Source organism: Gracilinanus agilis, chromosome 4 (assembly GCF_016433145.1).
Source record: "Gracilinanus agilis isolate LMUSP501 chromosome 4, AgileGrace, whole genome shotgun sequence".
Taxonomy (NCBI): Eukaryota; Metazoa; Chordata; class Mammalia; order Didelphimorphia; family Didelphidae; genus Gracilinanus; species Gracilinanus agilis.
Window position 1 is genome coordinate 225,357,586 of NC_058133.1, and position 23,098 is coordinate 225,380,683.

Consider the following 23,098-nt stretch of genomic DNA (forward strand, 5'->3'; position numbering starts at 1 on the left):
AGAAGGAGTATTGAAGTGACAATGGAGAAGCATCAGATATTGGTCTTTGAGTATTCAAAGAACTGTTACCTAGAAGAAAGATAAGACTGCTATTTGAATGGGTTGCCTTGTAAGGAGGTTGTTTTCTTCTCATTGAAAGTTGTCAAGCAAAGATTGGATGATCATTTGTCAGCAGTGTTGTAGTTCTAATCTTTTTCCAAGTATGGACTGGCTTAAATAGTTCCTTCCAATTCTGAAATTCTATTATTCCATTATTTTTCAGTGAGGTGTGAATGGATCAACAATTTTCTAATAATACTTCTCATTTCAATTACTAGAAAGAGGTCAACAAAAAGACAATTAAAGTCCCAAAGCTTTGTACTTTTTAAAATTAGATTGTAGTTTTCAATTAACAACAATTAAAATTTTTCTCCTTCATTTTAAAAGAAAAAGAAAAACAAAACATTTGTAACAATTATGAATAGTCAAGCAAAAATATTCCTGCACTGGCCATAGCCAACTAATGTACAGCTCATTTTATAACCTGAGTACAGCTCATTTTATAACCTGAGTCCATCACTATGGGAAAGAATGACAAAGTGGATAACACTATCATAGGTATTCTGGAGTGGTGGCTGGTCATCACATTGACCAGAGTTCTTAAGTCTTTTAAAATTGTTTTTACAATGCAGTTGTTATTATATAAATTGTTCTTTTTATTTCACTCTGAATCAATTAATATAAATCTTCCTAGGTTTCATTGAAATTGTCTTTCATCATTTCTTACAAAGTCTTCCATTTCATCCATATACCATACTTTGTTTAGCTTTTCTCTCATTGATAGGTATCCCCTTTGTTTCTAGTTCTTTGCTAATACAAAAAGAACAGCTATGAATATTTTTTGCACACCCCTAGGGATTCTTTTCCTCTTGCTTTGACATCTTTGGAGTGAGTATGAGCCTAGTAGGGATGTTGCTGGGTCAAAGAATATGCATAGTTTGGTCATTTTTTAGGCATAGTTCCAAATCGTTTTCCAGATTGGTTACCCAAAATCACAGTTTCTATAATTAATGTGTGTGTTTCCCTCGCAGCCCCTCCAACATTTGTCATTTTCCCTTTTTTAGTTAGCTTTCCCAATATGATGAATATTAGGAAAAACTTGAGTTGTCTTCATTTGTATTTCTCTAATTATTAGATTCAAAGCATTTTTTTTAATATGGCTATTGCTAACTTGAATTCTTCTACTGAAAACTACTTATGCATATCAAAGTCTTCATCCTTTAATTTTGTCAGCCTCAATCATAGGTACATTTTCTACATTTGTATTATTATTTAGTTTTTTATATTCCCAGTCAAATTTCAACATTTTTGAGCACAGTCTAATGTAATAGAAAATGCATAGTTCTACTAACAATCTCTCAAGGATAGTTTCCTAATTTTTTAAGTGAAAGAATTAAATAATAATAATAGCTAGAATTTATATGGTGCTTGCAGTTTTATAAAATGTTATACAAATATCATCTTATTTTATCCCCACAACAACCCTGGGAGAGAGATGCCATTATTATCTCCATTTTTTTTTATAGATGATTAAACTGAGGTGGTTAGAGGTTAAATGACTTTTCTAGGGTCACACAGCTGGCATGTGTCTGAGAATAGAAGATTTATAATTTTCCTTCCATCTTTCATTGTCAATGGCCTTATATAAAATTTTACAAATTCTCTGCACATGAAAATAGATTGAGAACCTGTAAATGTAAATAACTCCGGAGTCTTTGCCTTACATAGAAAAACCTGCCCTTTCTTGGGGAATAATTGAAGAATAAAGCTCACTATTCTTATAGAGAGGAAGAGAGGTATCTTCTTATGTAATTATAGAGAATTAAGTTACTGGAGTCTAGGAAAATCTAATTTGTCTTCCTTATGTTCCTATGAAGATAAAGGAAGGATATGTATTTCTAGTGTCCAGAGCCTGGAATTTCAAATGCATTTGTCCAAGGGAAAAATGCTGAATGTGGCAAGTAGGAAGAGTTGAAATAATACTATTTAGTACCTGAGGGTTAACATTGGGTAGAGAGGGGGAGGGAGGTTTGTAGGCTGACTTGGGAACAAAACTGCTACTTATAACATTGTTCTTAATGAAAAAACATGTTTGAAATTCCAAAGGAGAAACTTTATAACTTTCAGAACAGAACTCATTTATAAGCTAGAGACTCCCTGTACTTCTTTGTACCCTGTACAGGTCACAGTAGGCACAAGGATCATTGGTCTTGTAATATTGAAGACCTGCTTACTTACTGTGTAAGCTTGGGCAAGTCATGTTTCATGTCTGATCCCCAGTTTACTCACTTATAAAATGGGGATGATAATAATAGCACCTACCTCAGAAGCCTCATTATCAAGAGATGATATATAAATTTTGAATGAATGAATCAAAAAGCATTTGTTAGTTGTTTGCTATGTGTCAGGATACAAATGAGACAGTTCCTAACTTCAAGAAACTTGCATTCTAATAAGGGGAAGTGACTACATACAGAAGAATGGAGGCCAGAGAAAAATGGTTCTGGCTGGGAAGTCACAGGGATGGGTGAGAATGACTGTAAAAAGAAGTTTTAAAACTATAAAATGTAAAGTATTGTTTTTCTGAGTTTATGAATATTTATTGATAGGTTTAGTATTCTTCTGATTCCTCTGGGTTAAAGGATCCAGAATAGTAGGAAACATGAAAAGCTATTATTTGCTTGATTTGTCCTTCTAGAAAAACTCATTATACTTCTGTTTTATAGATTTTAGAATCTCACTTTCCTTTTTTCTCAAAACAAATACATTTGAGTCAATTTCCTCCTGTCATCCAGATAGAAATGACGTTCAAAGTCTTTGGAAGACCAGCTATCAGTCTAAACTTCAATATCTCCTTTCCTTGATTCCCAAAGTATCTTACAGTTAACTAAAATAGTTAACTATTTTGTAGTTATGTTTGTTCTGCACATAAAAATATATGTATACATATATATGTATACCCACACATGTTGTTTCCTTCATTAGAATGCAAGTTCTTGAAAGTAGAGATTTTTTTCACTTATTGTATTTGTTTTCCCAACACCTAGCACACAGGAATATTAAAATCCAGCACAGGTTTATATAAATGTACTTATTTTTCAGATTGGTAGACAGGATTCAAGAAATGATATATTAAAGCCCTAGAGTCTTGAATGTGAGTTTCTTGAGAGGACGTACTCTTTTTTTTTGTTTTTGTATTGTCAGCTCTAAAGGGCAGTTAGGTGGTTCAGTGGATAGAGTACTGGGCCAGAAGTCAGGAAGAATAATCTTTCTATTTTCAAATCTGGCCTCAGACATTATTAGCTATGTGACCCTGAGCAAGTTAACCCTGTTTGCCTCAATTTCCTAATCTGTTAAATGAACTGGAGAAGGAAATAGTAAATCAACTCCAATATCTTTGCCCAGACAAGAAATTTAATCAAAATCACCAAGCATTGAGGATAATCCCTGCCCTCAAGGATTACCTTCTAGGTGCTAGGCATAGTGCTTGAAAAAAGTGATCCCTTCCCTCAAGGAGTTTATGTTCTAATGGGGGAGAAATATATATATATATATACAAAATTAATATAAGAAAGTATTTGAAGGGAGAGAATTCACATCTGGAGGATCAGAAAAGACCAGAAAGTGGTACTAGAGGAGAAAACCAGGAATTCCAACATTGAGAGGCAAATGGGGGAAGTTGAAGGGGGAAGTGTATTGATTGAAATGAATACAGCATTGAAACAGCTGATGAAATGGTACAAAGATGAGAGATGAAGTATGAGGTCTGCGATGAGGCCAGTATAGTTGGGCAGTGGAGAGTGTGGTTGTGGAGTAATGGGTAAGATGATTAGAATGGGCCAGATTGCAATTCACTGATTATGTTCCTCCCTTATATAGGAGGCAATCTTTCTTGACATTAATTTTCCAAGTGAGCTTATTTGAAAGGAAAAAAAATATCTTGGATAATAGTTGGAAACTGCTATCAATTATCAACCTCCTAGAATATCTTAGCACTAACCATAGGACAAATGCAATAGTCAAGTTAACAAGCATTTAAGTATTTACTCTGTCCTAGACACCATGCTAAGCAGGGAAATGCAAACATAAGCCGAAGAAAAATAGTTCCTCTCTCAAGAAGCTTACTTTCTAGAAAAAAAAAAATTTATCTGGAAGAACAAAAGGCCAAGAATATGAAGGGAATTAATGAAAAAATATGAAAGGTGGTTTAGCCATACTGGATCTCGAAGTGTGTTATAAAGCAACAACCATCAAAACAATCTGGTACTGATTAAGATACAGAGTAGTGAATCAATGGAATAGATTAGGCACTCAATATGCAGTAGTAAATGACCATAGTAACCTAGTGTAAGACAAATCCAAAGACCCAAGTTTTTGGAAGAACTCACTACTCCATAAAAACTGTTGGGAAAACTGGAAAACAGTATGGTAGAAACTAGGCACAGACCAACACCTCACAAACCAAAGTAAAGTCAAAATGAATACATGATTGATTTAGAGATAAAGGATGAAACTATAAAAAAATAAACATAAAAAACCCCAAAACAAAAAGGTTGCTTGTCAGATCTATAGATAAGGGAAGAATTTGTGTCCAAATAAGGCACAGAGAACATCATGAGATTTAAAAATAACTTTGACTACATCAAATTTTAAAAGGATTAGAAGGACAGACCTGGAAAAACATTTTTTAGCAAATGTTTCTGACAAAGGCCTAATTTCTCAAACATATAAAGAACTGTCAAATTTATAAGAATACAATGCATTCTCCAATTGATAAATGGTCAAAGGATATGAACAGGCAATTCTCAGATGAAAAAAATTCTTTGAATTACTATTAATTAGTGATTAAATTAAAACAACTGAGATACCTATCAGACCGGCTAATATGACAAAAAAAAAGAAAATGATAAATGTTGGAGAGGGTGTGGAAAAATTAAGACACTAATACATTGTCAGCGAAGCTGTGAATTGATACAACCATTTTGGAGAGTAATTTGGAATCATAACCAAAGGGTCATAAAACTACATATCCTTTGACCTAACCATACTACTTCTAAGTCTGTATCCCAAAGGATCAAAAATTGGGGAAAAGGACCTTTGTTTTTTAAATTTTTTTTTTTAACCCTTACCTTCCATCTTAGAATCACTACTGTGTATTGGTTCTAAGGCAGAAGAGTGGTAAGGGCTAGGCAATGGGTGTTAAGTGACTTGCCCAGGGTCACTGTATAGCTAGGAAGTATCTGAGGCCAGATTTGAACATAGGGCCTCCTGTCTCTAGGTCTGGCTCTCAATCCACTGAGCCACCCAGCTGCCTTGAAAAAGGACTTTTTTGTAGAAAAATATTTATAGTAGCTCTTTTTGTGGCATCAAAGAACCGGAAACTAAAGGAACAGCCATCAATTGGGGAATGGCTGAAGAAGTTGTATATAATTATAATGGAATATTACTCTGCCATAAGAAATGACAAACAAGATGATCACAAAAAATCTTGCAAAGTCTTATATGATGTGATGCAAAGTGAAGTGAGTAGAATGCTTTACATCGTAACAGCAATAAAGTATGATGATCAACTGTGAATGACAACTATTATCATCAATGTAAGAATCCAGTACAACTCTGACACTCATGATAAAAAAGGCTATCTACTGCTAAAGAAGAAACTGACAAAGTCTGAATGCAGATTAAAACATACTATTCTTCATTTTATTTTTTCCATGAGTTTTTCTTTAGTGTATGTGATATGTGTCTTCTTTTATAACATGATGAACATGAAAACATGTTTTGTATAGTAAGACATATATAACCAGGTTATATGTCTTATTAAAGAAAACATGTTTTATATGATCTATGATATTTTATATGATATAATTGCCTGCCTTCTTGGAGAAAGGGAAGGTTCGAGAGGGAGAAAGAAAACATGGATTGAAAAATCTCAGAAAAACAATGATTGAAAATTTTACATATTGATAATCTGAAAAAAAAAAGGGGGAGACAAGGTACCAGAGAAGATGGGGAATGGTAGAGAAAATTTGGGGAGAGTAAAAAGTTCAGCCTAGAAAGGAATAAGATTTGGTTGGCTGGAATAGTCTTCTTAAAATGGAGTTTTAGGGAGGAATCAGCCAGTCCCAGGGAGAGGCCCAAGGAAGCAGAGGACAATACCAGTATGAGAAGTCCAGGAGTGATATAAACATCTGTTGTACAGAAAAGTATGGAATTGTACAAAAATCTAGAAGTGGCAGCAATAAGACCTGGAGTATGATATAAGTAGGGATTCAGGAGAAAGACTGGACATTAGGCTTCCTCTGAATAATCCCACATTTTGAATTCCTTATAATAAGGAACTGCAGTTGTAGGGGTTGTGTCAACTCTAATCCCTTCTCTACTCCTTCCCCCCTTCCACTCCCTCTCTCCATTCTTGTTTTTTGTTTTTTGATGTCAGTGTGGTTATTTTTCATCCTACAGGTCTGACTGAGGTGAAAGAGTTCTCCCTATTTTGGATTTTAAAGATTTCTGTGCTACTTTAATCTCCCCCCCCACCCCCCACCCTTTCGGGGCTTCAAAAGGCCCATTACTTTCTTTAGCTTCTTAAAAGATACTCCTGGGTTGGGCCTCTCTATCCCAAGAAATAGATAGGTTTCCCTCTCAGCTGCTGGAAGAAACAGGGCACAAAATGAACATTCTATATATGTTCCTTTACCCAAAAGAGAAGTTACCAACTTCCTTGCCTTTAGAATTGCCCCTGTCCCCATATGGAGGTAGGCCAGGGAAGCCAGTGAAGATCACCTTCAGGAGAAAGGTCTATTTGGCCCCAGCATTGGGAGGGGAAACTGCTGCAAAATCTGTGAATCTTCCCACGCACCGTTGTTCGCCGTGTGGTGATTAAGTAGATAATAAGAATTGATTAAATGGTGTCTGGGACTCCTACAACCCCTCTCCTCATTTCAGTGGCTTGCCTTAGAGGGTCTCAGGAACAGAAAAAGATGGATAGAAGGAGAATTGGTTTAGAAAGAATTAGTGTAAGGTTGTGGGATCTATATGGGTCAATGACGGGGTGGGGGGGCGGGAGTAGTGTGGTTCGTGGGGTACAGTGGGGGTCAATTAATAGGTAAGGCTCAGTATTTCCCATTGAATCACCGCGGCCTATCCTTCAAGACAGCAAAGCCAATTAATTGATCGGGCCAAGCTGAGCCTGATCTCAGGCTGAGAAGCCAGAAAAGATCGCCCCACCCCTGGCTCTGGCTGCCTTAGCCCCCAACACTCCTCTCTCCCCACCCCCGCTCCGCTGCTGTCCCCAGAGCAGCGCGGGCCCCGCCCCGCCGGGTTGCTAGGGGAAGTGACGTCACAGCGCGATGGCGGCGGCTCCTTTAGGCGGCTGAAGGGGGATTTAGGCCCGGAAGATCCGAGTCCATCCGTGGTGGGGAGAGGGCGAACGGGGCCGGCGGGGGCCGGAGCAGGGGCGGCGGCGCTCGGACTGTCCCATCCGCCCCATATTGAGGCGCTGGGAGCGGCGGGGCGGCCGGAAAGCGATGGTGAAAGCGGGGCCGTGAGGGGGGCGGAGCCGGGAGCCGGACCCGCATTAGCGGCAGCAGCGGCGCCGCCTCCCCCGGAGCGCAGACCCAGGAAGCGGTCGGGAGGGGAGGGAGCGAACCAGGCCGGAGCCGAAGCCACCGCCGTCATGGAGCTGAGAGTTGGAAACAGGTACCGGCTGGGCCGAAAGATCGGCAGCGGCTCCTTTGGAGACATCTATCTCGGTGAGGATTGAAACCCTGTCCCCTCCCCCACATTCTCCTCTTCTGCAGCTACCCCCCCACACACGTTTCTCTTCTCTTCCTCCCCCACTCCCGTTTTCCGTCTTCCCTCACCCCCAGCCCCGCATTGACACCCCTCCCCCAACCTCTTAACCTCTTGTCGCTTCCGCCAGTCTTCCTGGACCACTATAGCCCTTATCATTCGGGGATGCTCTCCTCCTAAAACCCCCCGTATCCCTGTTTTCTCAAACTACTATTGTATATCTTAGCTTCTCTTCCCTTGCCCGGACAAAACACCCCACCCCACCCCAGGACCTTTGTTGGGCCACAGCCTGAACGTTAGTCATAATTAGACACTCTTAGGTGTCCATGTCTTACTCTTTGGGTAAGATCGAACTCGAGTCTGGAGCACCTTGAGTTACTGACACCTGCTTGGGAAAACCTGGTTCGGGCTGGACTTTTGTTTTGGCATCTCCATTAATAATGGCTGTGATTGGTGGGGTGGGGGGGGCTGTCGGTCTCTAAACTTAGAGGTTATGGGACGTTTTCTATATCCTGTTCTGAGATGCTGTTTATTACTTTATCCCTTTTCCAAGAGTGAATGAGGGGCGAATTATCTGCTTATCTGGTGACTCTTTGGATAGACTGAAGCCCCACTGTTGTTGCTTTAGGTTCTAACCGCTTAGACTATCCATCCTACCTCTCTTCTCAACTCCATCCCCTCACCTGATTCTGGCCCTGCCCTAGGAGACCAGATCGAGCTTGGAGTATCAAGAACCTAAGCTGATTTGGGGTAGGAGCGGTTGAGGGCTGATATTAAGTTTTTCCTGGTTGTAGGTCTGACTTTTGAGTCCCAAATTTATATATCTATTTTTGTATTTATGTATTTGAAAGATCTTAACGTCAAGGGGAAGGGTTAATTCACACTGCATCAGCGAAACTTCAGCCCTTGGGAAGAGGGGGAGGCAGCTAGGTTTTGTTAGAATGAATATTAGAGGTGCAAGTTAAGGAGACCAGACCCCTCATTTTTATAGCTTAAAAAACTGAGACCCCAGAGAGAGTAATGTACCTGTCCAAGGTCACACAGCTAGCTTGGTCCGTGATAGAGCTTGGACTAGAACCCAGTTCTCACTCCCAAACTAGTATCTCTTTCCCTTATACCAGGTTATTTCCTTTGGCTTTGAAGTTAAGGGATGATAGCAGCAGTAGCTCCCAAAAGTTAGAACAGTTAGAAATATATTGCTTCCTGAAATTAATATGGTTAAGCTAAGCATGAAGAAAGAAATTTTAGTGTCAACAGTACAGTGGATTTGAGTTCAAATAACAATTCTGTTTTATCTTCTTTATTTTTTAGATATGGTATTATGAGTAGTATTTATTGTATTGGATGGCTCTATTTGCTATAAGGCAATTGCCAGTAACTAAATATCTGAGAGAACTGTGTTCTTAGTGACCTGATATGGTGTAACACAGTGCACCAAATGAAATCTTTGCATTTCCAGTGGAAGATCAGAGAGACTGGTGATCAGATTACTGTAATTGTGTCTCTGCTTTTTAGAGAGGAAAGGGCAGGGCTTTTGCTACCTCTCCACTGTGTTGTCCAAAAATAAACAAAGGCCATGTCTCTTTCAGAAAGACTCTACAGCCCCATCTTACAGCTCTCACTAGGATCCCCATGTGTTCCCTAATCCATGTGTTTTGTACTCGTGGGGGAAAATGTCAAAACAACGCCAATGCAGTGTGGAGGTGGAGAACTACACTAGTCAAAAATCCGGAAATTCCACACTTGCAGTTCCTACAGCAACCTTGTTACAGATACGTTCTTGCTTTGGTTCCTATTTTTCCTACTAAACATAAACTTTACCATAGTAGCAACCATGATTAGAGTCATAAGTAGAAGGCCCAGGGTGCTGTATCCAATTTCTCTGTGACCTTGAGTAAGTGACTGAAAAACCTTCTTTGGTCCCAGTTTTCTCAACATAAATGGCTATGGATGGATAACTTTTGTCACCAGTTATTTTTTTTTCCTGAGGCTTAGATAACAACTTCCCTAGGAATATTAAGAATCATCACAAATAGATTTATCTAGTACTAAAAGGATTTTACCATAAGCTGAAAGGCCTATGGTATCAGTACCATTGTTTTTGGAACCTTTAGTCAGTGAAGTTTTTATATATGTTTATATATACTTAGCTTATGCAGTGCTAATCAGTGTCACTCTCCTTTTATAAAGACAGGAAAGAAACCCTAAAAATCTGAGAGTTGTGTTCTTAGTTAACTGGTATGGTATAACATAGTGCACCAAATGAAACCTTTGCATTACCCAGAAAGGCTTAAATAACTGGTGGCAAGTTATATAGAATTAGTCCTGAGTAAAACCAGAGACTAATACCCCAAAATTCTCTACTCTGGAAACCATCCTTTGACCGTTAAAATTTGTAAGGTACTACATTTGTAATTTGATAATTTCTCTGGAAACCTCCCTCTTGGATAAATTTCAGCCTAAGTATGAATGGAATCGATATCACCAATACGTAACACTTGGGTCTGACATAAAGCAGAAAGTATGGAACTTAAAATATATATAACTTTTCCCCTCAGCTTTTCTGGGAGAAAGTGTATTTTTCACAAATAATTCCATTCTGTAATGTCACTTGTTCTTGGGGAAATTGTGTATAAATTTAAAGAGTAAGGTGATTTCTGTATTGGGTAGTTCAGGATTTTGCTTAGCTACATGTGGAATATTATTTTGAATTTCAGTAATAGTTGTGCTTTTGTACTCACTGTTATAGATAAAGTCTTTTTTTTTTCCCCTCTACTTTTCTGGTTTTTTCCCTCCAACCCAGGAAAAAAGAATTGAGGATCTTACAAACATTAATAGCATTACAAAGTAATGTGAAGTAGTTTATAAGATGAAGAGAAACAGAAGATGGTATTTTTTGTTCCTGGTAAGCCTGGAGAATGACACCCCTACCCAACACTATCCCTCCTTATTTAAACTCTGTTGATCTTTGAACAAAACTTTTGCACTACTTGAAAGGTGGAGCAAGTTTTGTAACCATAAAGCTTCATTATAGTCGGGTGGTAGTATTTAAATATTTATATCTTAAGTAGTCAGCCAATGCATTCTCACTTTGGAAGCAGAATGTGCTGGATAAATGCAAGCTGTTTGGCGTATTTATAGAAAACTTGATTTTAGCAACTAATTTAACCTTGGCTTTAGGGTTCTAGTCCACCAGTAGACTAGCTATTAGCCACTCTAGCCCCTTTACCCAAAAGCAGGGTCTTTCACAACCTTCTCTAGGGGTCAGAGGCCTGATATTGGAGGTTCATTTTTCTGTGAGAACCTGGGTTCTAAGAATCTGTTTGGATTGTGATTCTGACTTTATAGTAATTGTAGATAAAATCTTATCTTTGAGGGGCTTGATTTAATTTTAGCAGAAATTTTTGGTGGCATGTATGTGATAGTTTCTAGTCTTTTTCAATTTAAATGTTTAGATGTCCTTTTCCTTACTATAAATTTTAGTTTACTGATGTGTGTATTATTCACAGCAGTCGCTTTCCTACTCCTGTTGCTTTCTTCCAAGCCACTCCACCCCCACAACTAAGTGAAAACTCATTTTTAGCAATAAGTTAAAGAAAACATGGGTAGAAAGATAAGTCTGCCATAATGCTACCCCAATTGGATCTAATGAGAAGCAGTACAAACCTTGAGGAATTTTGAGGTTTCTATGCTGACATACATAGTCTGTGTGACCCTACGTTAGTTACTTCACACAATTTTCTAAAACCCATAAATTGCAGAACAAGTTATTAATCTGTATTAGTAGAAGGACTTTCCCCTTGGTGAGTTCCTTACACTAATGAAATCATTATTGATTTGTATTTTTAAAAATCTCAAATTTGAATATGAGTAATCTTAAGGATTATCTGTTGTTATGCATTAATAGATAAATGCAAAAAATATTGAAGTACTTCTCTTTGTCAAGCATTGGAGATAGAAATAGAACTAACTGAGATGGTCCCTAAACTTCTGTTCCATTGCATTAGTACAGATAATTGAGAGGATTATTATTATTTTTACTATTGTTATCTAGCATTTTTAAGATTTTCAAATATCTCATTTTATCCTCTCAAACATCTTGAGAGATGCTATTTTTATCTCTATTTTACAGATGATATAATTGAAGCATACAGAGTTTAAATAACTTGTTCAGGGCTATACATCTGGTGTACCTGAGGCTGAATTTGAACTCTGGTCTTCCTGTCTCCTAGGTTTGTGCTCTTATCTATTTCACCACTTACTGGACTGGATCAGAGCATAGTTTAATAATTACTGTGTTCATAATTAAGATGATTTATAACAATCACAGTAGTATAGAGAAGGCTATTGCAGGTTGCCTGGGACTACCTAAGAAAGGACTATTGCAGTTATACAGGAGTTATGTATGACAATTGTTTCTTTGGGGTTGGTGGTGGGTAGGTGGTTTCTGCCTCATGTCTCTTTCAGATGTTTGATAGTTTTGTTGAAGGAAGAATCAGGCCTTTAGTTTGCTAAGCTTCATTCTCAGAACATGATAGTGGAACTACATGAACAAGTACAATCTTGCCTTATTGATGCAGCCACCTGTGCTGGTTCAGTCATATGAAAGGACTGCAAACTACTCATTCTCTGTCCTAATAATGAAGATGAGCCAAGAAATGTGATTGAAAGGGCATTAATATGCTTCTCAGACCCATGATTTGCTTTTTCCAGTACCAAGACAGTTTTACATCTTGAATTTTGAAGAATGTATAGTTTTCAACAGTACCTCAAGGCATGCCAGAGGGTATTTAAATTACATTTGTTTGCACTAACTCAAAAATATTATATCAAAAAGTTGCCCTCCACTATTTTAAGTACATTTACCCCAGCCAGAATTCCTGGGTCTTTTGTTAATCTGGGCTGAGGAGTGTTCCTGTTGGACCAAAGAGAGCTGTGTGGTTTCAGGTCTGCCCTGAAGGTTCAGGTCTAAAACCTTGGGTCTATTTCATTAAAAACTTAATAGAAGTACAGGCTGGAAGCACTTCGTAGTTGTCATACATCTTGTGGAGTAGGATCAGGCCAAAATGTAACATAACCCTTTGGTCATGGCTAAGTGGTAAGGGCATGGTATTATATATCTGGTGTCCTGTCTTGAGGCTGAAACATTTATGGCATTTTGGTCTAGTCGCTAGGGATAGTGCCTGTTAGAAAATTGAGCAGGAAAAACTTTCACTTCATTGGAGGCTTATTTTTCATTTTTATTTTAAAGAATAGTCCATATCTCCTCCAGAAAGAGCAATCTCATCTATATCTATAGCAATTTAATAATTGTCATTATACTTGAGAATTTGTCCAAGATTTTCTTATCAGTATATCTGCCAGGTATTGGCATCTTGGTTAGTATAATACTATGTCATCACAAAAATTAGTAGAACCTCTGGTAATGTCACTAGTTAAAATGTTGTTTTTTTTAGGGACAAGGTATGACCTGGTATGGTCTCATAATTTAATGTTAGAGTTAGTAGCTATAACCAGCTATTTCTTTAAATATACGTAAAGAATTTTGTTAGTGAAGATATTTTTCTCCCAACACAAATTGTGAATCCTTTGTCCCATCCCTTAGTAGATAGTCTTCTTGAGTTATTGTCAGTGAAAATTCGTCATAGATCAACTGAAGAGGCTCTCCAAATTTATCTAGGCTGGTCCTCAAGCAGCAGAACCTAAAGTTTTTGACCATCCATACTTGAAACTGTTTTAGCTTGACAGGTAAGAGCTTGTCATAATTTATACTTTGCCTAACATAGCCTTCTAGAATCCATGGTCACATCAGTGCAATAAATGACAATGCACTAGAGTGGAATATTAGTGGAATCTAGATAATCAGCAAACATAATTAAACATCTACTATGTACCAGCTCCTGGGCATACAAAGAAAGAAATTAAATAGTTCTGCACTTGGAGAGTTGATGTTTGTTTTCCTCAGTACCTCAGTGTTTTTTTTTTTTGTCAGATTTCCCTTTCAGTGCAGTAATCAATCATTTTAGCTTTCTGGATTATTTCTTTTATGTTGGCTTTCTGGTAAATAACATCCTGTTTGCCTTGGAAGTTAAACAATGGTTTGAGAAAAAGCTGAAGTTATTGGTCATATTGGTTGTATAAACCTGTGATGTAGATACTGTCGATATACATAGCATTTTGGGAAAGACTTAAATGAATTGATGCACAGTGAAATAAGCAGAACCAGGAGAATATTGTACATAGTAACAGCAATATTGTGGAGTGATCAGCTGTAATAGACTTGGGTACTTTCAGCAATACAATGATCCAGGAATATTCTGAGGGACTTATGAATGCTATCTACTTCCAGAGAAAGAATTGTTGGAGTTGGAATATAGATTAAAACCTATGATTTTTTCACTTTAATTTATTTCGGTTTTTATTTGGGGGGGGTTTGGTTTTATATAATAATTCTCTTACAAAAATGATCCAATATTACAAAAACAACAATGGAAATATGTTTTGCATGATAATACATGTGTAACTTGGATGGAATTGCTTCCCAGTTCCAGGAGGGGGAAGGGAAGAGAGGAAAAGAGACAATTTGAATCATACAACTTCTGAAAACTTATGTGAAAATTTGTTATTATGTAATTGGTAAAAACAAAATATCTATAAAAAATAAAGTACATAGGTTAGCTATTAAAAAATAAAAGGGGGGGGGAGCATTTGTTGGTCCTGTGTAAAAAAATTCATATTTAATGTTCATATATTAATGAATCAACCCTGTTTAGAACTTAGTTTTATTTTTAAACTATCTAGTCCTCTTAGAATACTGTTAGAATTTTACTGTGGGAAAGATTTACTAACTACAAATGTGAAAATCTTAGTGATGCTCATGGGTGTTTGTTTATGTGACTTCTGAGAACCAAAGAATTCATTGAACTATAGCTACTGGACTTGACATGCCTGTCCCATGGGAGATAAGCTGCTCAGAGGGAATAAACAGCAGGGTGCATACAGCACCTGTTCTTACATCTGGTTTGGCAGATAGTACTTGTCTCTCACTACATCCCTTTAGTCAGTCATGAGAGCAGGATATCCCTCCCATCTATAGGTCATGCATTACAGAACTGACTCCCAGGCTGTGTGTTTGACTAGTTGGGCTTGGCTCTGTTTACTTTTCAAAATCATATGGTTCCTGGGACTCTGCAAAAATGATGAAAAACTGCTATTGCTGAAGATATAGTCTGAGTAATGTTGTTGTTTTCATCAAATAAGCATCTTCAGGAATAACATCTGGTCATTGTTCTGTACCACTGTCCTGTCAGAGTTCCTGCCAGCTAGTACTTAGTGATATACTGGCAAGTTTGTCATCATAGATTTATCTCTGCTTCTTAGAAAAGTTTAAAAGATTGGACATAATATCATGCAGTTACTACTAGTCCTAATATTCCTTAACTGAATCTGTGAATTCATTTTCAGTAGAGTTTTAGGAGAAACATTCAGTCCAGTGTTCTACCTATTTTTTACTCTGAGATTTTCATTTCACTTGTGTCTAGGTATATTGTACAAATTGCTTTAGTATTTAATACACCATGTTTTTGGGTTTTTTTTTATGAGAATGTTAAAAATGTCAATGTTGAATGGTAAATTAATCTCTTGAACAACAAATTGTCATTAATAATGATTAAATTATTGTCATTCTTGAGAGAGGGACAGTAATTCATTTTTCATGAGCAACCAAATGTCCTGTTTTGCTAGAAGTAAACTCAGAACAGCTTAACCAGACTAAGCATGACTCTCTTAAGTGTTTCTTTGACATGACTAAATTATAAAACATGTGAATTGTCAGAGAGGTAGCTTTTTCTGCAAACCAGATAATTGGTTAGCAGGCACCTTTGCTCTTAGAATCTCAAAATAGTATGAAAATAGAAAATAATAACATTTATCCCTGCTATATCTTTTTGAAACTGATAGAAGATAGCATATCTTTTCACAGGTTTTAAATGGAGAGGGAAATTGAAGGGGGGGGGCACGGGGCGGGGAGACAGTGGTGTTTTGTCCAAAGCCATTTAAATAATGAGGCAGTCAATAGTAGGTATTCTAGTACTCTTCTCATCTCAGGGTGGGCTGTTTTGGCATTGGCTATTCTGTGGTCCTTTAGACTTAGTGGCCTTTGAGGGAAAGAACTTGAGTGTTATGTTCTATTCCCTCTTCCATTCCTACTCACTATTCTTAAAGCTTAGTTGAGTGTAAAATTTTGGATTATGGACTAATTTCTGCTTGTTTTGTGAGTAATTGTAACATTAGGGTATTAGTACCTTGTGGTAGAGAATATAAGAAAGATGTGGGCATTCTCTGTTTTAAAATGGAACAGAGATTTCAACTTTACATAAAATAATTTTCATTCCATTACCTAACCTGATGATAGTCATATTAATAATATGCAACATTGACAAAAGTGGGCAAAAGATGGTGGTCATTGTCCAGTTATGTCTTGACTCTACATGACTCCATTTGGGGTTTTTTTGGCAAAGATATTGGAATAGTTTACCATTTTTTCTTCTCCAGCTCATGTTACAGATGAAAAAACTGAGGCAAATAGGGTTAAGTGACTTTTCCAGGGTCACATAGCTAGTAAGTAAGGCTAGGTTTGAATTCATGAAAGTGAGTCTTCCTGACTTCAGGTCCCATATTCTATCCCCTTGGGCCAACTAGCTGCCCCCCACCAATAGCTGCTTTTGCCTTATCTAAGAGAGCAAAGGGGACTTTCTTTTATATACAGATTATATGCTAATGATGGCTGTACAGACAGTTGGAATTTTTTCCCCATAAAAGTTAAAGGTTTGTCCTAGCTTTGGATCTTTGTATTCTTGCCTAGTCTTCCTTGTGACCAGCAGCACGTTTTCAGAGTTCCTGGTAGAGGCAGAGGCAAGATGTTGTCTTTGTTTCTAGTCAGACTTGTTTGGAAATTAACCTTTGCCTGCCTTCATTAGAATTATGATTAGACTCACACATTTTGACATTTGGTATGTACTGTTAGATTCCAGTGTGATCAAATTAAGATTATAAAAGTAGATCAGTGAAAATCACCCTCACTACTAGAAAATTATGTTTTAAATGCGAGCATTCTTGTCCTTTTTATAAAAAGGGTACAGTACCGGTAGATGAAGCATTTTACAAAAAGACACAAATAGTCACAATTGCCATGTAACTACTAGATAAAATACCTTGGGTGACTGAACATAGGAGCCAACTAATTGAGGCTGGCTAAAGAATAAGCCAAAAAAGAAAATAATCGTAGTTTTTTTATCTTTTTTGATAAAATCACATGGCTTAGTGTCTTATAAATATTTATCTGAATGGGATATATTGAGAAGGGGATTTTTTACTGTATTTAGAAAATTATCTTTTACTTTTTCTTTTTTTTAAACCCTTAACTTCTGTGTATTGGCTCCTTGGTGGAAGAGTGGTAAGGGTGGGCAATGGGGGTCAAGTGACTTGCCCAGGGTCACAGAGCTGGCAAGTGTCTGAGGCCAGATTTGAACCTAGGACCTCCCATCTCTAGGCCTGATTCTCAATCCACTGAGCTACCTAGCTGCTCCCTGGAAAATTATCTTTTAAACCAGATCTGAAACAGTCGTAAAAAGTAGTAAAGTACTTAGAAAGTAGAAAAGTAATTAAACTTTAATTGACAAAAATTAGCAAGAAATGTCCTCTCCAAGTGTGTTGAAGCCAGGCAACTAATATTTATACTTTTTTTTTCCATTAGGTACTGACATTGCTGCAGGAGAAGAAGTTGCCATCAAGCTCGAATGTGTCAAAACCAAACACCCTCAGCTCCATATTGAGAGCAAAATCTACAAAATGATGCAGGGAGGAGGTACGACCCAATACAGTGAAGAGGAAAATTGAACTTTTGTGTCAGGGCATTTTCCCATAGACTCTAAAGTTAAGCTTTGGAATGAGGGAGGAGAATGTCTCAAGATTACATTTTTTTCCCTACTCTGTATTTTATTGGGGTGATCACAAGATACAATATAAAGAACATTGTATTGATAGACAGGCAACTGCCACTAACTAGCTCTGTGATCAAACTCGTACAATCTTTCATGAGTTTCAGTTTCCTTTTTCTAAAATGAGAGGTTTGAGAGCTCTAACATTCTCTGAAATTGCCAAGTTGCTTCAGTTTCCTTTGCACTTGTATTATTATGTGGAAAACTGGCACATCAGTTCATCAGAAGCATTTATTAAGTGCCTAGTCTATGCCAAACACTGGCTACTAGAGCAAAAATAAAATAAAGTCCTTGCCTTTAAGGAGCTTACATTTTGTTGGTCAAGATGACATAATAAAAAGGAAAATTTAGAGCAAAAAGAACAATAATTGAGGACATCAGGAAAGACCTCATAGGAAGTAACTAGCATTTGAGCTGAGTTTTGAAGGGAACAAAGGATTCTGAGGATGAGGAAGGAGTATATTGGAGTACATTGCAGGCATGAGAGGAGATAGGAGATAGGATATTGAATCTAGTGGGCTAGTTTGGCTGTACTGAAGAGTATATAGAAGAGAGTAATGTATCTACCTGGAAGATAAGTTAGAGCCAAATCATTGAAGAATTTAGTTGCCAAACAGGGTAGTTTATATTTGATTCTAGAAGTAATAAGGAGCTGCTGGAGTACAGTATAATGACGTGATTAGATCTCTGCTTTAGGAATATCACTTTGGTAGTGATATGGAGAATGGATTGGGGAATGGGTGAGACTTGAGGCAAGAAGACCAATTAAGAGGCTGTTGAAATAGTTCACATGAAAGGCAATGAGAGCCTAAATTAGAATAGTGGCATGTGAATGGAGAGAAGGAATTCCTCATTGGCATTTGAGATGAAAAGAAAGTATGGGATGAGAAGGGAAAAGAGGGAGCTCTTAATTTTCTTGGTAAAAGTTTGAGGTAAGTTTTTTAGAGGGTCAGAACCTAGGCTGATAAGAGAAACCTGAGGAAAGAAAGTTTAGAATAGTCTCTTTTGGTAATGTGATAGACCAACTGTTAGGCAAGAATAAAAGCTTTGCTGTATTAAGAAGTTGAAATTAGGTAACAGATTTATAGAAAGCTCAGTCAATATAGTTGCTTCCTCTAGTGATACTCAAGCAGGAGTATATGATTAGGATCTGAGGAAATAGATAGTGCCTTGGATCTTGTCAAGGCATGTTCAGTATTAGGACAAAAGGGCAAGAGATAGGGGAATAGAGGACAGCATAGAAGACAACAGAAGATGGGATCAAAATTGGGAAGGGAGGAAAGTCAATCCAGGGCAGGAGTGTTGGCCTAATAGAATACGGAAGAGTGAAGAGACTGGAGGTCACATAAACTTTTGCTTTGGCAGCCTGGCATGTAGAATTCCAGAACTGCCCATACCTACTTCAAAACCTTTTCATGGGAGTTGTTACCTGCTGAATTAGTATTACACTCATTCCCTTCCTCAGACTGTCATTCCCCTGCCCAGAGATCTTCACCTGTCTCTTGCCTAAAGGATAAAATACTAAGTTCTCAACCTGGCATTAAAAGCCCTCCACAATTTATCTGTCACCCACTTTAAAGGGGGGGGCAGTCCTGAGTTCATCCTAGAGAAGAGTGAGATGTAGCTGGTCTGGATACCCTTCTGAAATGGAGGTTCTGAGAAGAGCTATCTACATAGAGGAAAAGGCTGAGAAGGCCATAGATGGTACTTCAGGTGAATGAACTCCACAATTGGAGTGAGGCTTCAGGATAAAGAGCTGGGGCACTGTAGAGTAGGGAGTCCAGAGTACAGCCTGGAGAACAAGGAGACATGAGATTCATTTGAGTACAGTGGTGATGTCAGAGTAGTAGACTGATGGTAGGAACTATGGGAAATTTTAATAGTATAAGCAGCACCTTCAAGAGTTTTTTATATGTGCATAACATTGTAGTATATGTATCTAGTAACCTAGCAAAAATGGCTCTTAGGAAATGCCAGTCTCAGCAAGGACTAGGTATCTAGTTTGTAGAAGAATTAAACATTAGAAACTGAAAAATGAACATTGTTTCTTTTAGGAGAAATCCTAAAAGAGTAACCACCATTCAGATGACTTTTGTACTTTCATTGACCATCCAAGTTTTGGGAGCAGGGAGCCAAACATTCCCATAATTCACCAAAGTTGAGATTGGATTATTCTAATCCTATAATATAGTCTATATTATAATGTAATATAATTCTCTAATCAGATGAGAAGTTAGGATTGATGTTTCACCCTTTTGATAATTGTCTTAGAAGTTTTATGTCTCATAAACCCTTGAGCATTTCCAGATTTCTATTGATGTTTATATTTTGAATTATAGATTTGTGTGGAGTAAACAGGAATGTTTTAACATAAATTTTAACCTGCTTACACTATCTTTAACAAAATGTGATAACTGAATAATAGAAATAACTAATGCCCCTGTGCCATTTGATACCCCATGTCTCTTAGCATGATTTTTTTTTGCCTAAAAACCTTTGTCTTGAGTTAATTCCGGTTCGTCCCATTGATTTCTTTTTAGAGAATTTTCCTTACTCTTAGCTTAAGTTTGTAGGTATATTTGTTTCTTCTCCCTTGTAATTTTACCCAGCTGGTCCAAGGGCAAGGGATTAAAGAATTCGAGACCCAGATTCCTTCTAGTTGCCCCATAGTTTGATAGCTTTGAGTTTCTACCTGAATTCTGAGCACATTCCTTTGTCTTTTTCTGAGGATGGAGAATTCTTTCTGAGACCTGGAGCCTACCAGAGTTGCTGGTTTTGGAAAAACATTCTCCTTGACCTTGACATAGGAAAATATAACCTCCCAAGAGTGGGGAACTCAGCTCCTGCAGCCTCATTTGTATAATATCTTCTGCTAGAATTGAGAACAAAAGCAGCTAACTCCAAACTTGGCGTTAGTATTCTTTATTATGGAACAGCAATCAGAATGATCTGGTGTGTTCAAATGCAAAGAGAGGAAATGGGAAGGGAGTTCTTCTGAAGCCTAGGAGATGCATAGATAGCTAAAGTGACTGCTGTTCCTAACTTGGGATTCTTAATCTTTTTTGTACTATAGTTCACCATCTGATAAAGCATTTTTGTACCACTTCTCTAAAAAATTATTTTAAGTACATAAAATGCTTAGGATTACAAAAGGAAACCAATTATATTAAAAAAGAGTTTTATATACATATACAAATTTTTTTGAGGTTCTCATATCTCCTGAAATCTATCTTTAGACCCCAGGCTAAGAACCTCTGTTCTAAACAGAGAGTTATTTGGCCCAAAAGACAAAGAATAGCTTGGCCTTGGGAAGCTTTAAAATTCAGTTTACATTTTCTCTTTTTTGGAAGCCAAACAGGATTCCACAAGGTTGAGAAGATATGTACTAAAAATTGACAGGCTATGCTTTTTTTTTTTTTCTGGCTCTTTTTTCTTAACCCTTTCAGTTGATAACAAAAGCATTGGGTCCACTATAAATTTGTTATTTGGTCTCAAATGGGCTCTCCTCTCAGCAGTACATTCCGTTTACTCATCTATAATTAATTCTATCCCACTTCTTAAAATTTGTCCTAAACCTTTTCTTCTTAAGTTTCTTACACTATTCCCTACTGCTTCCAGTTAAACATCTTAATTAGATTTCCCTTCTCTTCCAAATCCTTTTACATCCTTAGTTTTCTTCCTTATTCCATTATCTGATTTAAAAAAAGGTGGGTTTTCTTACCAAAGCCAATTCTACTACTTATATTCTTTTTTTTTTAGTAGAAATATAATTTTTCTATTTTCTATTTTATTTTTTTGCTAGTTATTTATTTATTTTTATTTTGGGTGTTTTCCCATAGTTACATATTTCATGTTCTTTCCCCATCCCCCCCCCCCCCCCCCGTAACCTCCCTTAGCCGATGCACAATTCCACTGGGTTTTACAAGTATCATCGATCAGGACCTAATTCCATATTATTGATAGTTGGGCTAGAGTTATCGTTTAGTGTCTACATCCCCTACTACTTATATTCTTGATCTCATCTCTTCCAGTTTCAGCAGATTACACCCCACATCACCTTCTCTCTAATCATTAATCTCTCCCTTATCTACTGGGTCCTTATGTGTTTCCTGAAAATACTCCTTAGTTTCTCTCATCCATCCTGAAAAGCCTCACTGGGGTCTAGAATCCCATCAGGCTGTCACATTGAACTCAGACACATTACCTCCTCTTTATTTCCAAAATGATCAATACTCTCTTTTCATCCAGTGGCCTTTTTCTTAGTCCTCCGTCTCAGCCTCTCTGCAACTTTTGACATTGTTGACCACACTCCTTTCCTAGATCCCCTTTCCTCTGGATTTTAATGATACTGCTCTTACTTGATTCTCCTTCAGCCTACTTGACTGCTTTTCTTTCAATCTCCTTTGCTAACTTATCCATATCATGTTAGTAACTAAGAATATATCCCAAAGCTCTGCCTGAATGCCCTTTTATTTTCTCTCTGTAGTCTCTTATTTGATGACCTCATTAACTCTCATGGACTTAATTATCATCTCTATACTAATGACTCCCAAGTGTATATATACTTCCCTAACCTCTCTCCAGAACTTAAACTTCTAATTGTCTAGTAGATGTATCAAACTGAGTGTTCCATAGGTACCTACATGTCTAAAACAGAATTCATTATCTTCACCCCCGCTTCTTCCTAATTTCCCAACGTCAGTCTTGGTACCACCATCCTTCCAGTAACTCTGGTTTATATTGTCCTTGATTCTTCACCCTACATGTCCTGTCAATTGCTAGATCTTATCTCTACCTCCAAAATATCTCACATTTGACCCCTTTTTATTCATTCAGACACTATCCTTAGTTTAAAGACCTCATTGTTTCTCACTCTTGGTAGTTTTTCCTGCCTGGAGTCTCTTCTTTTCCATTCTGTTCTTCACACAGCCACTAAAGTGATTTTTCTAAATTGCAAGTCTGACCATATCATTCCCATACTCCATAAATCCTAATGGTTCCTTATTGCCTCCATTTATCTTTTAAAGCCTTTGATATAGCTTTGCTTCAGCCTTTGTTCCCATATGGCCTCATTATACCGTAACATCACACATAACCCTTCCCAACACACATTTTCTCCAATATAGGCAAACAGGCCTTCTCTCTTTTGATACTTTTATTGCCTCTCTCTTTGCCTTTGCATTCACTGTCCTATATTGCTAGGATGCTTTACTTGACCTCCTCCTTTTAGAACTATTTTTTCTTAAACTTTTCTCAATAACTTCTACATT

General features: G+C 37.4%; 1 protein-coding gene across 3 annotated transcripts in view; it reads left to right on the forward strand.

Annotated features, from left to right (window-relative positions):
* Positions 1-7,696: 7,696 nt before the first annotated feature.
* The window catches only part of CSNK1D (casein kinase 1 delta), a 62,062-nt gene continuing 46,660 nt past the window's right edge, over positions 7,697-23,098 (forward strand). For 2 of the 3 annotated variants that reach the window (XM_044676324.1, XM_044676325.1), the window contains exons 1-2: positions 7,715-7,790; positions 17,585-17,695. In XM_044676324.1, coding sequence (XP_044532259.1) covers positions 7,715-7,790; positions 17,585-17,695 — 187 coding nt within the window. Of the gene's footprint in view, positions 7,791-17,584; positions 17,696-23,098 lie in introns of all 3 variants that reach the window. The other variant, XM_044676326.1, reaches the window with a different exon arrangement.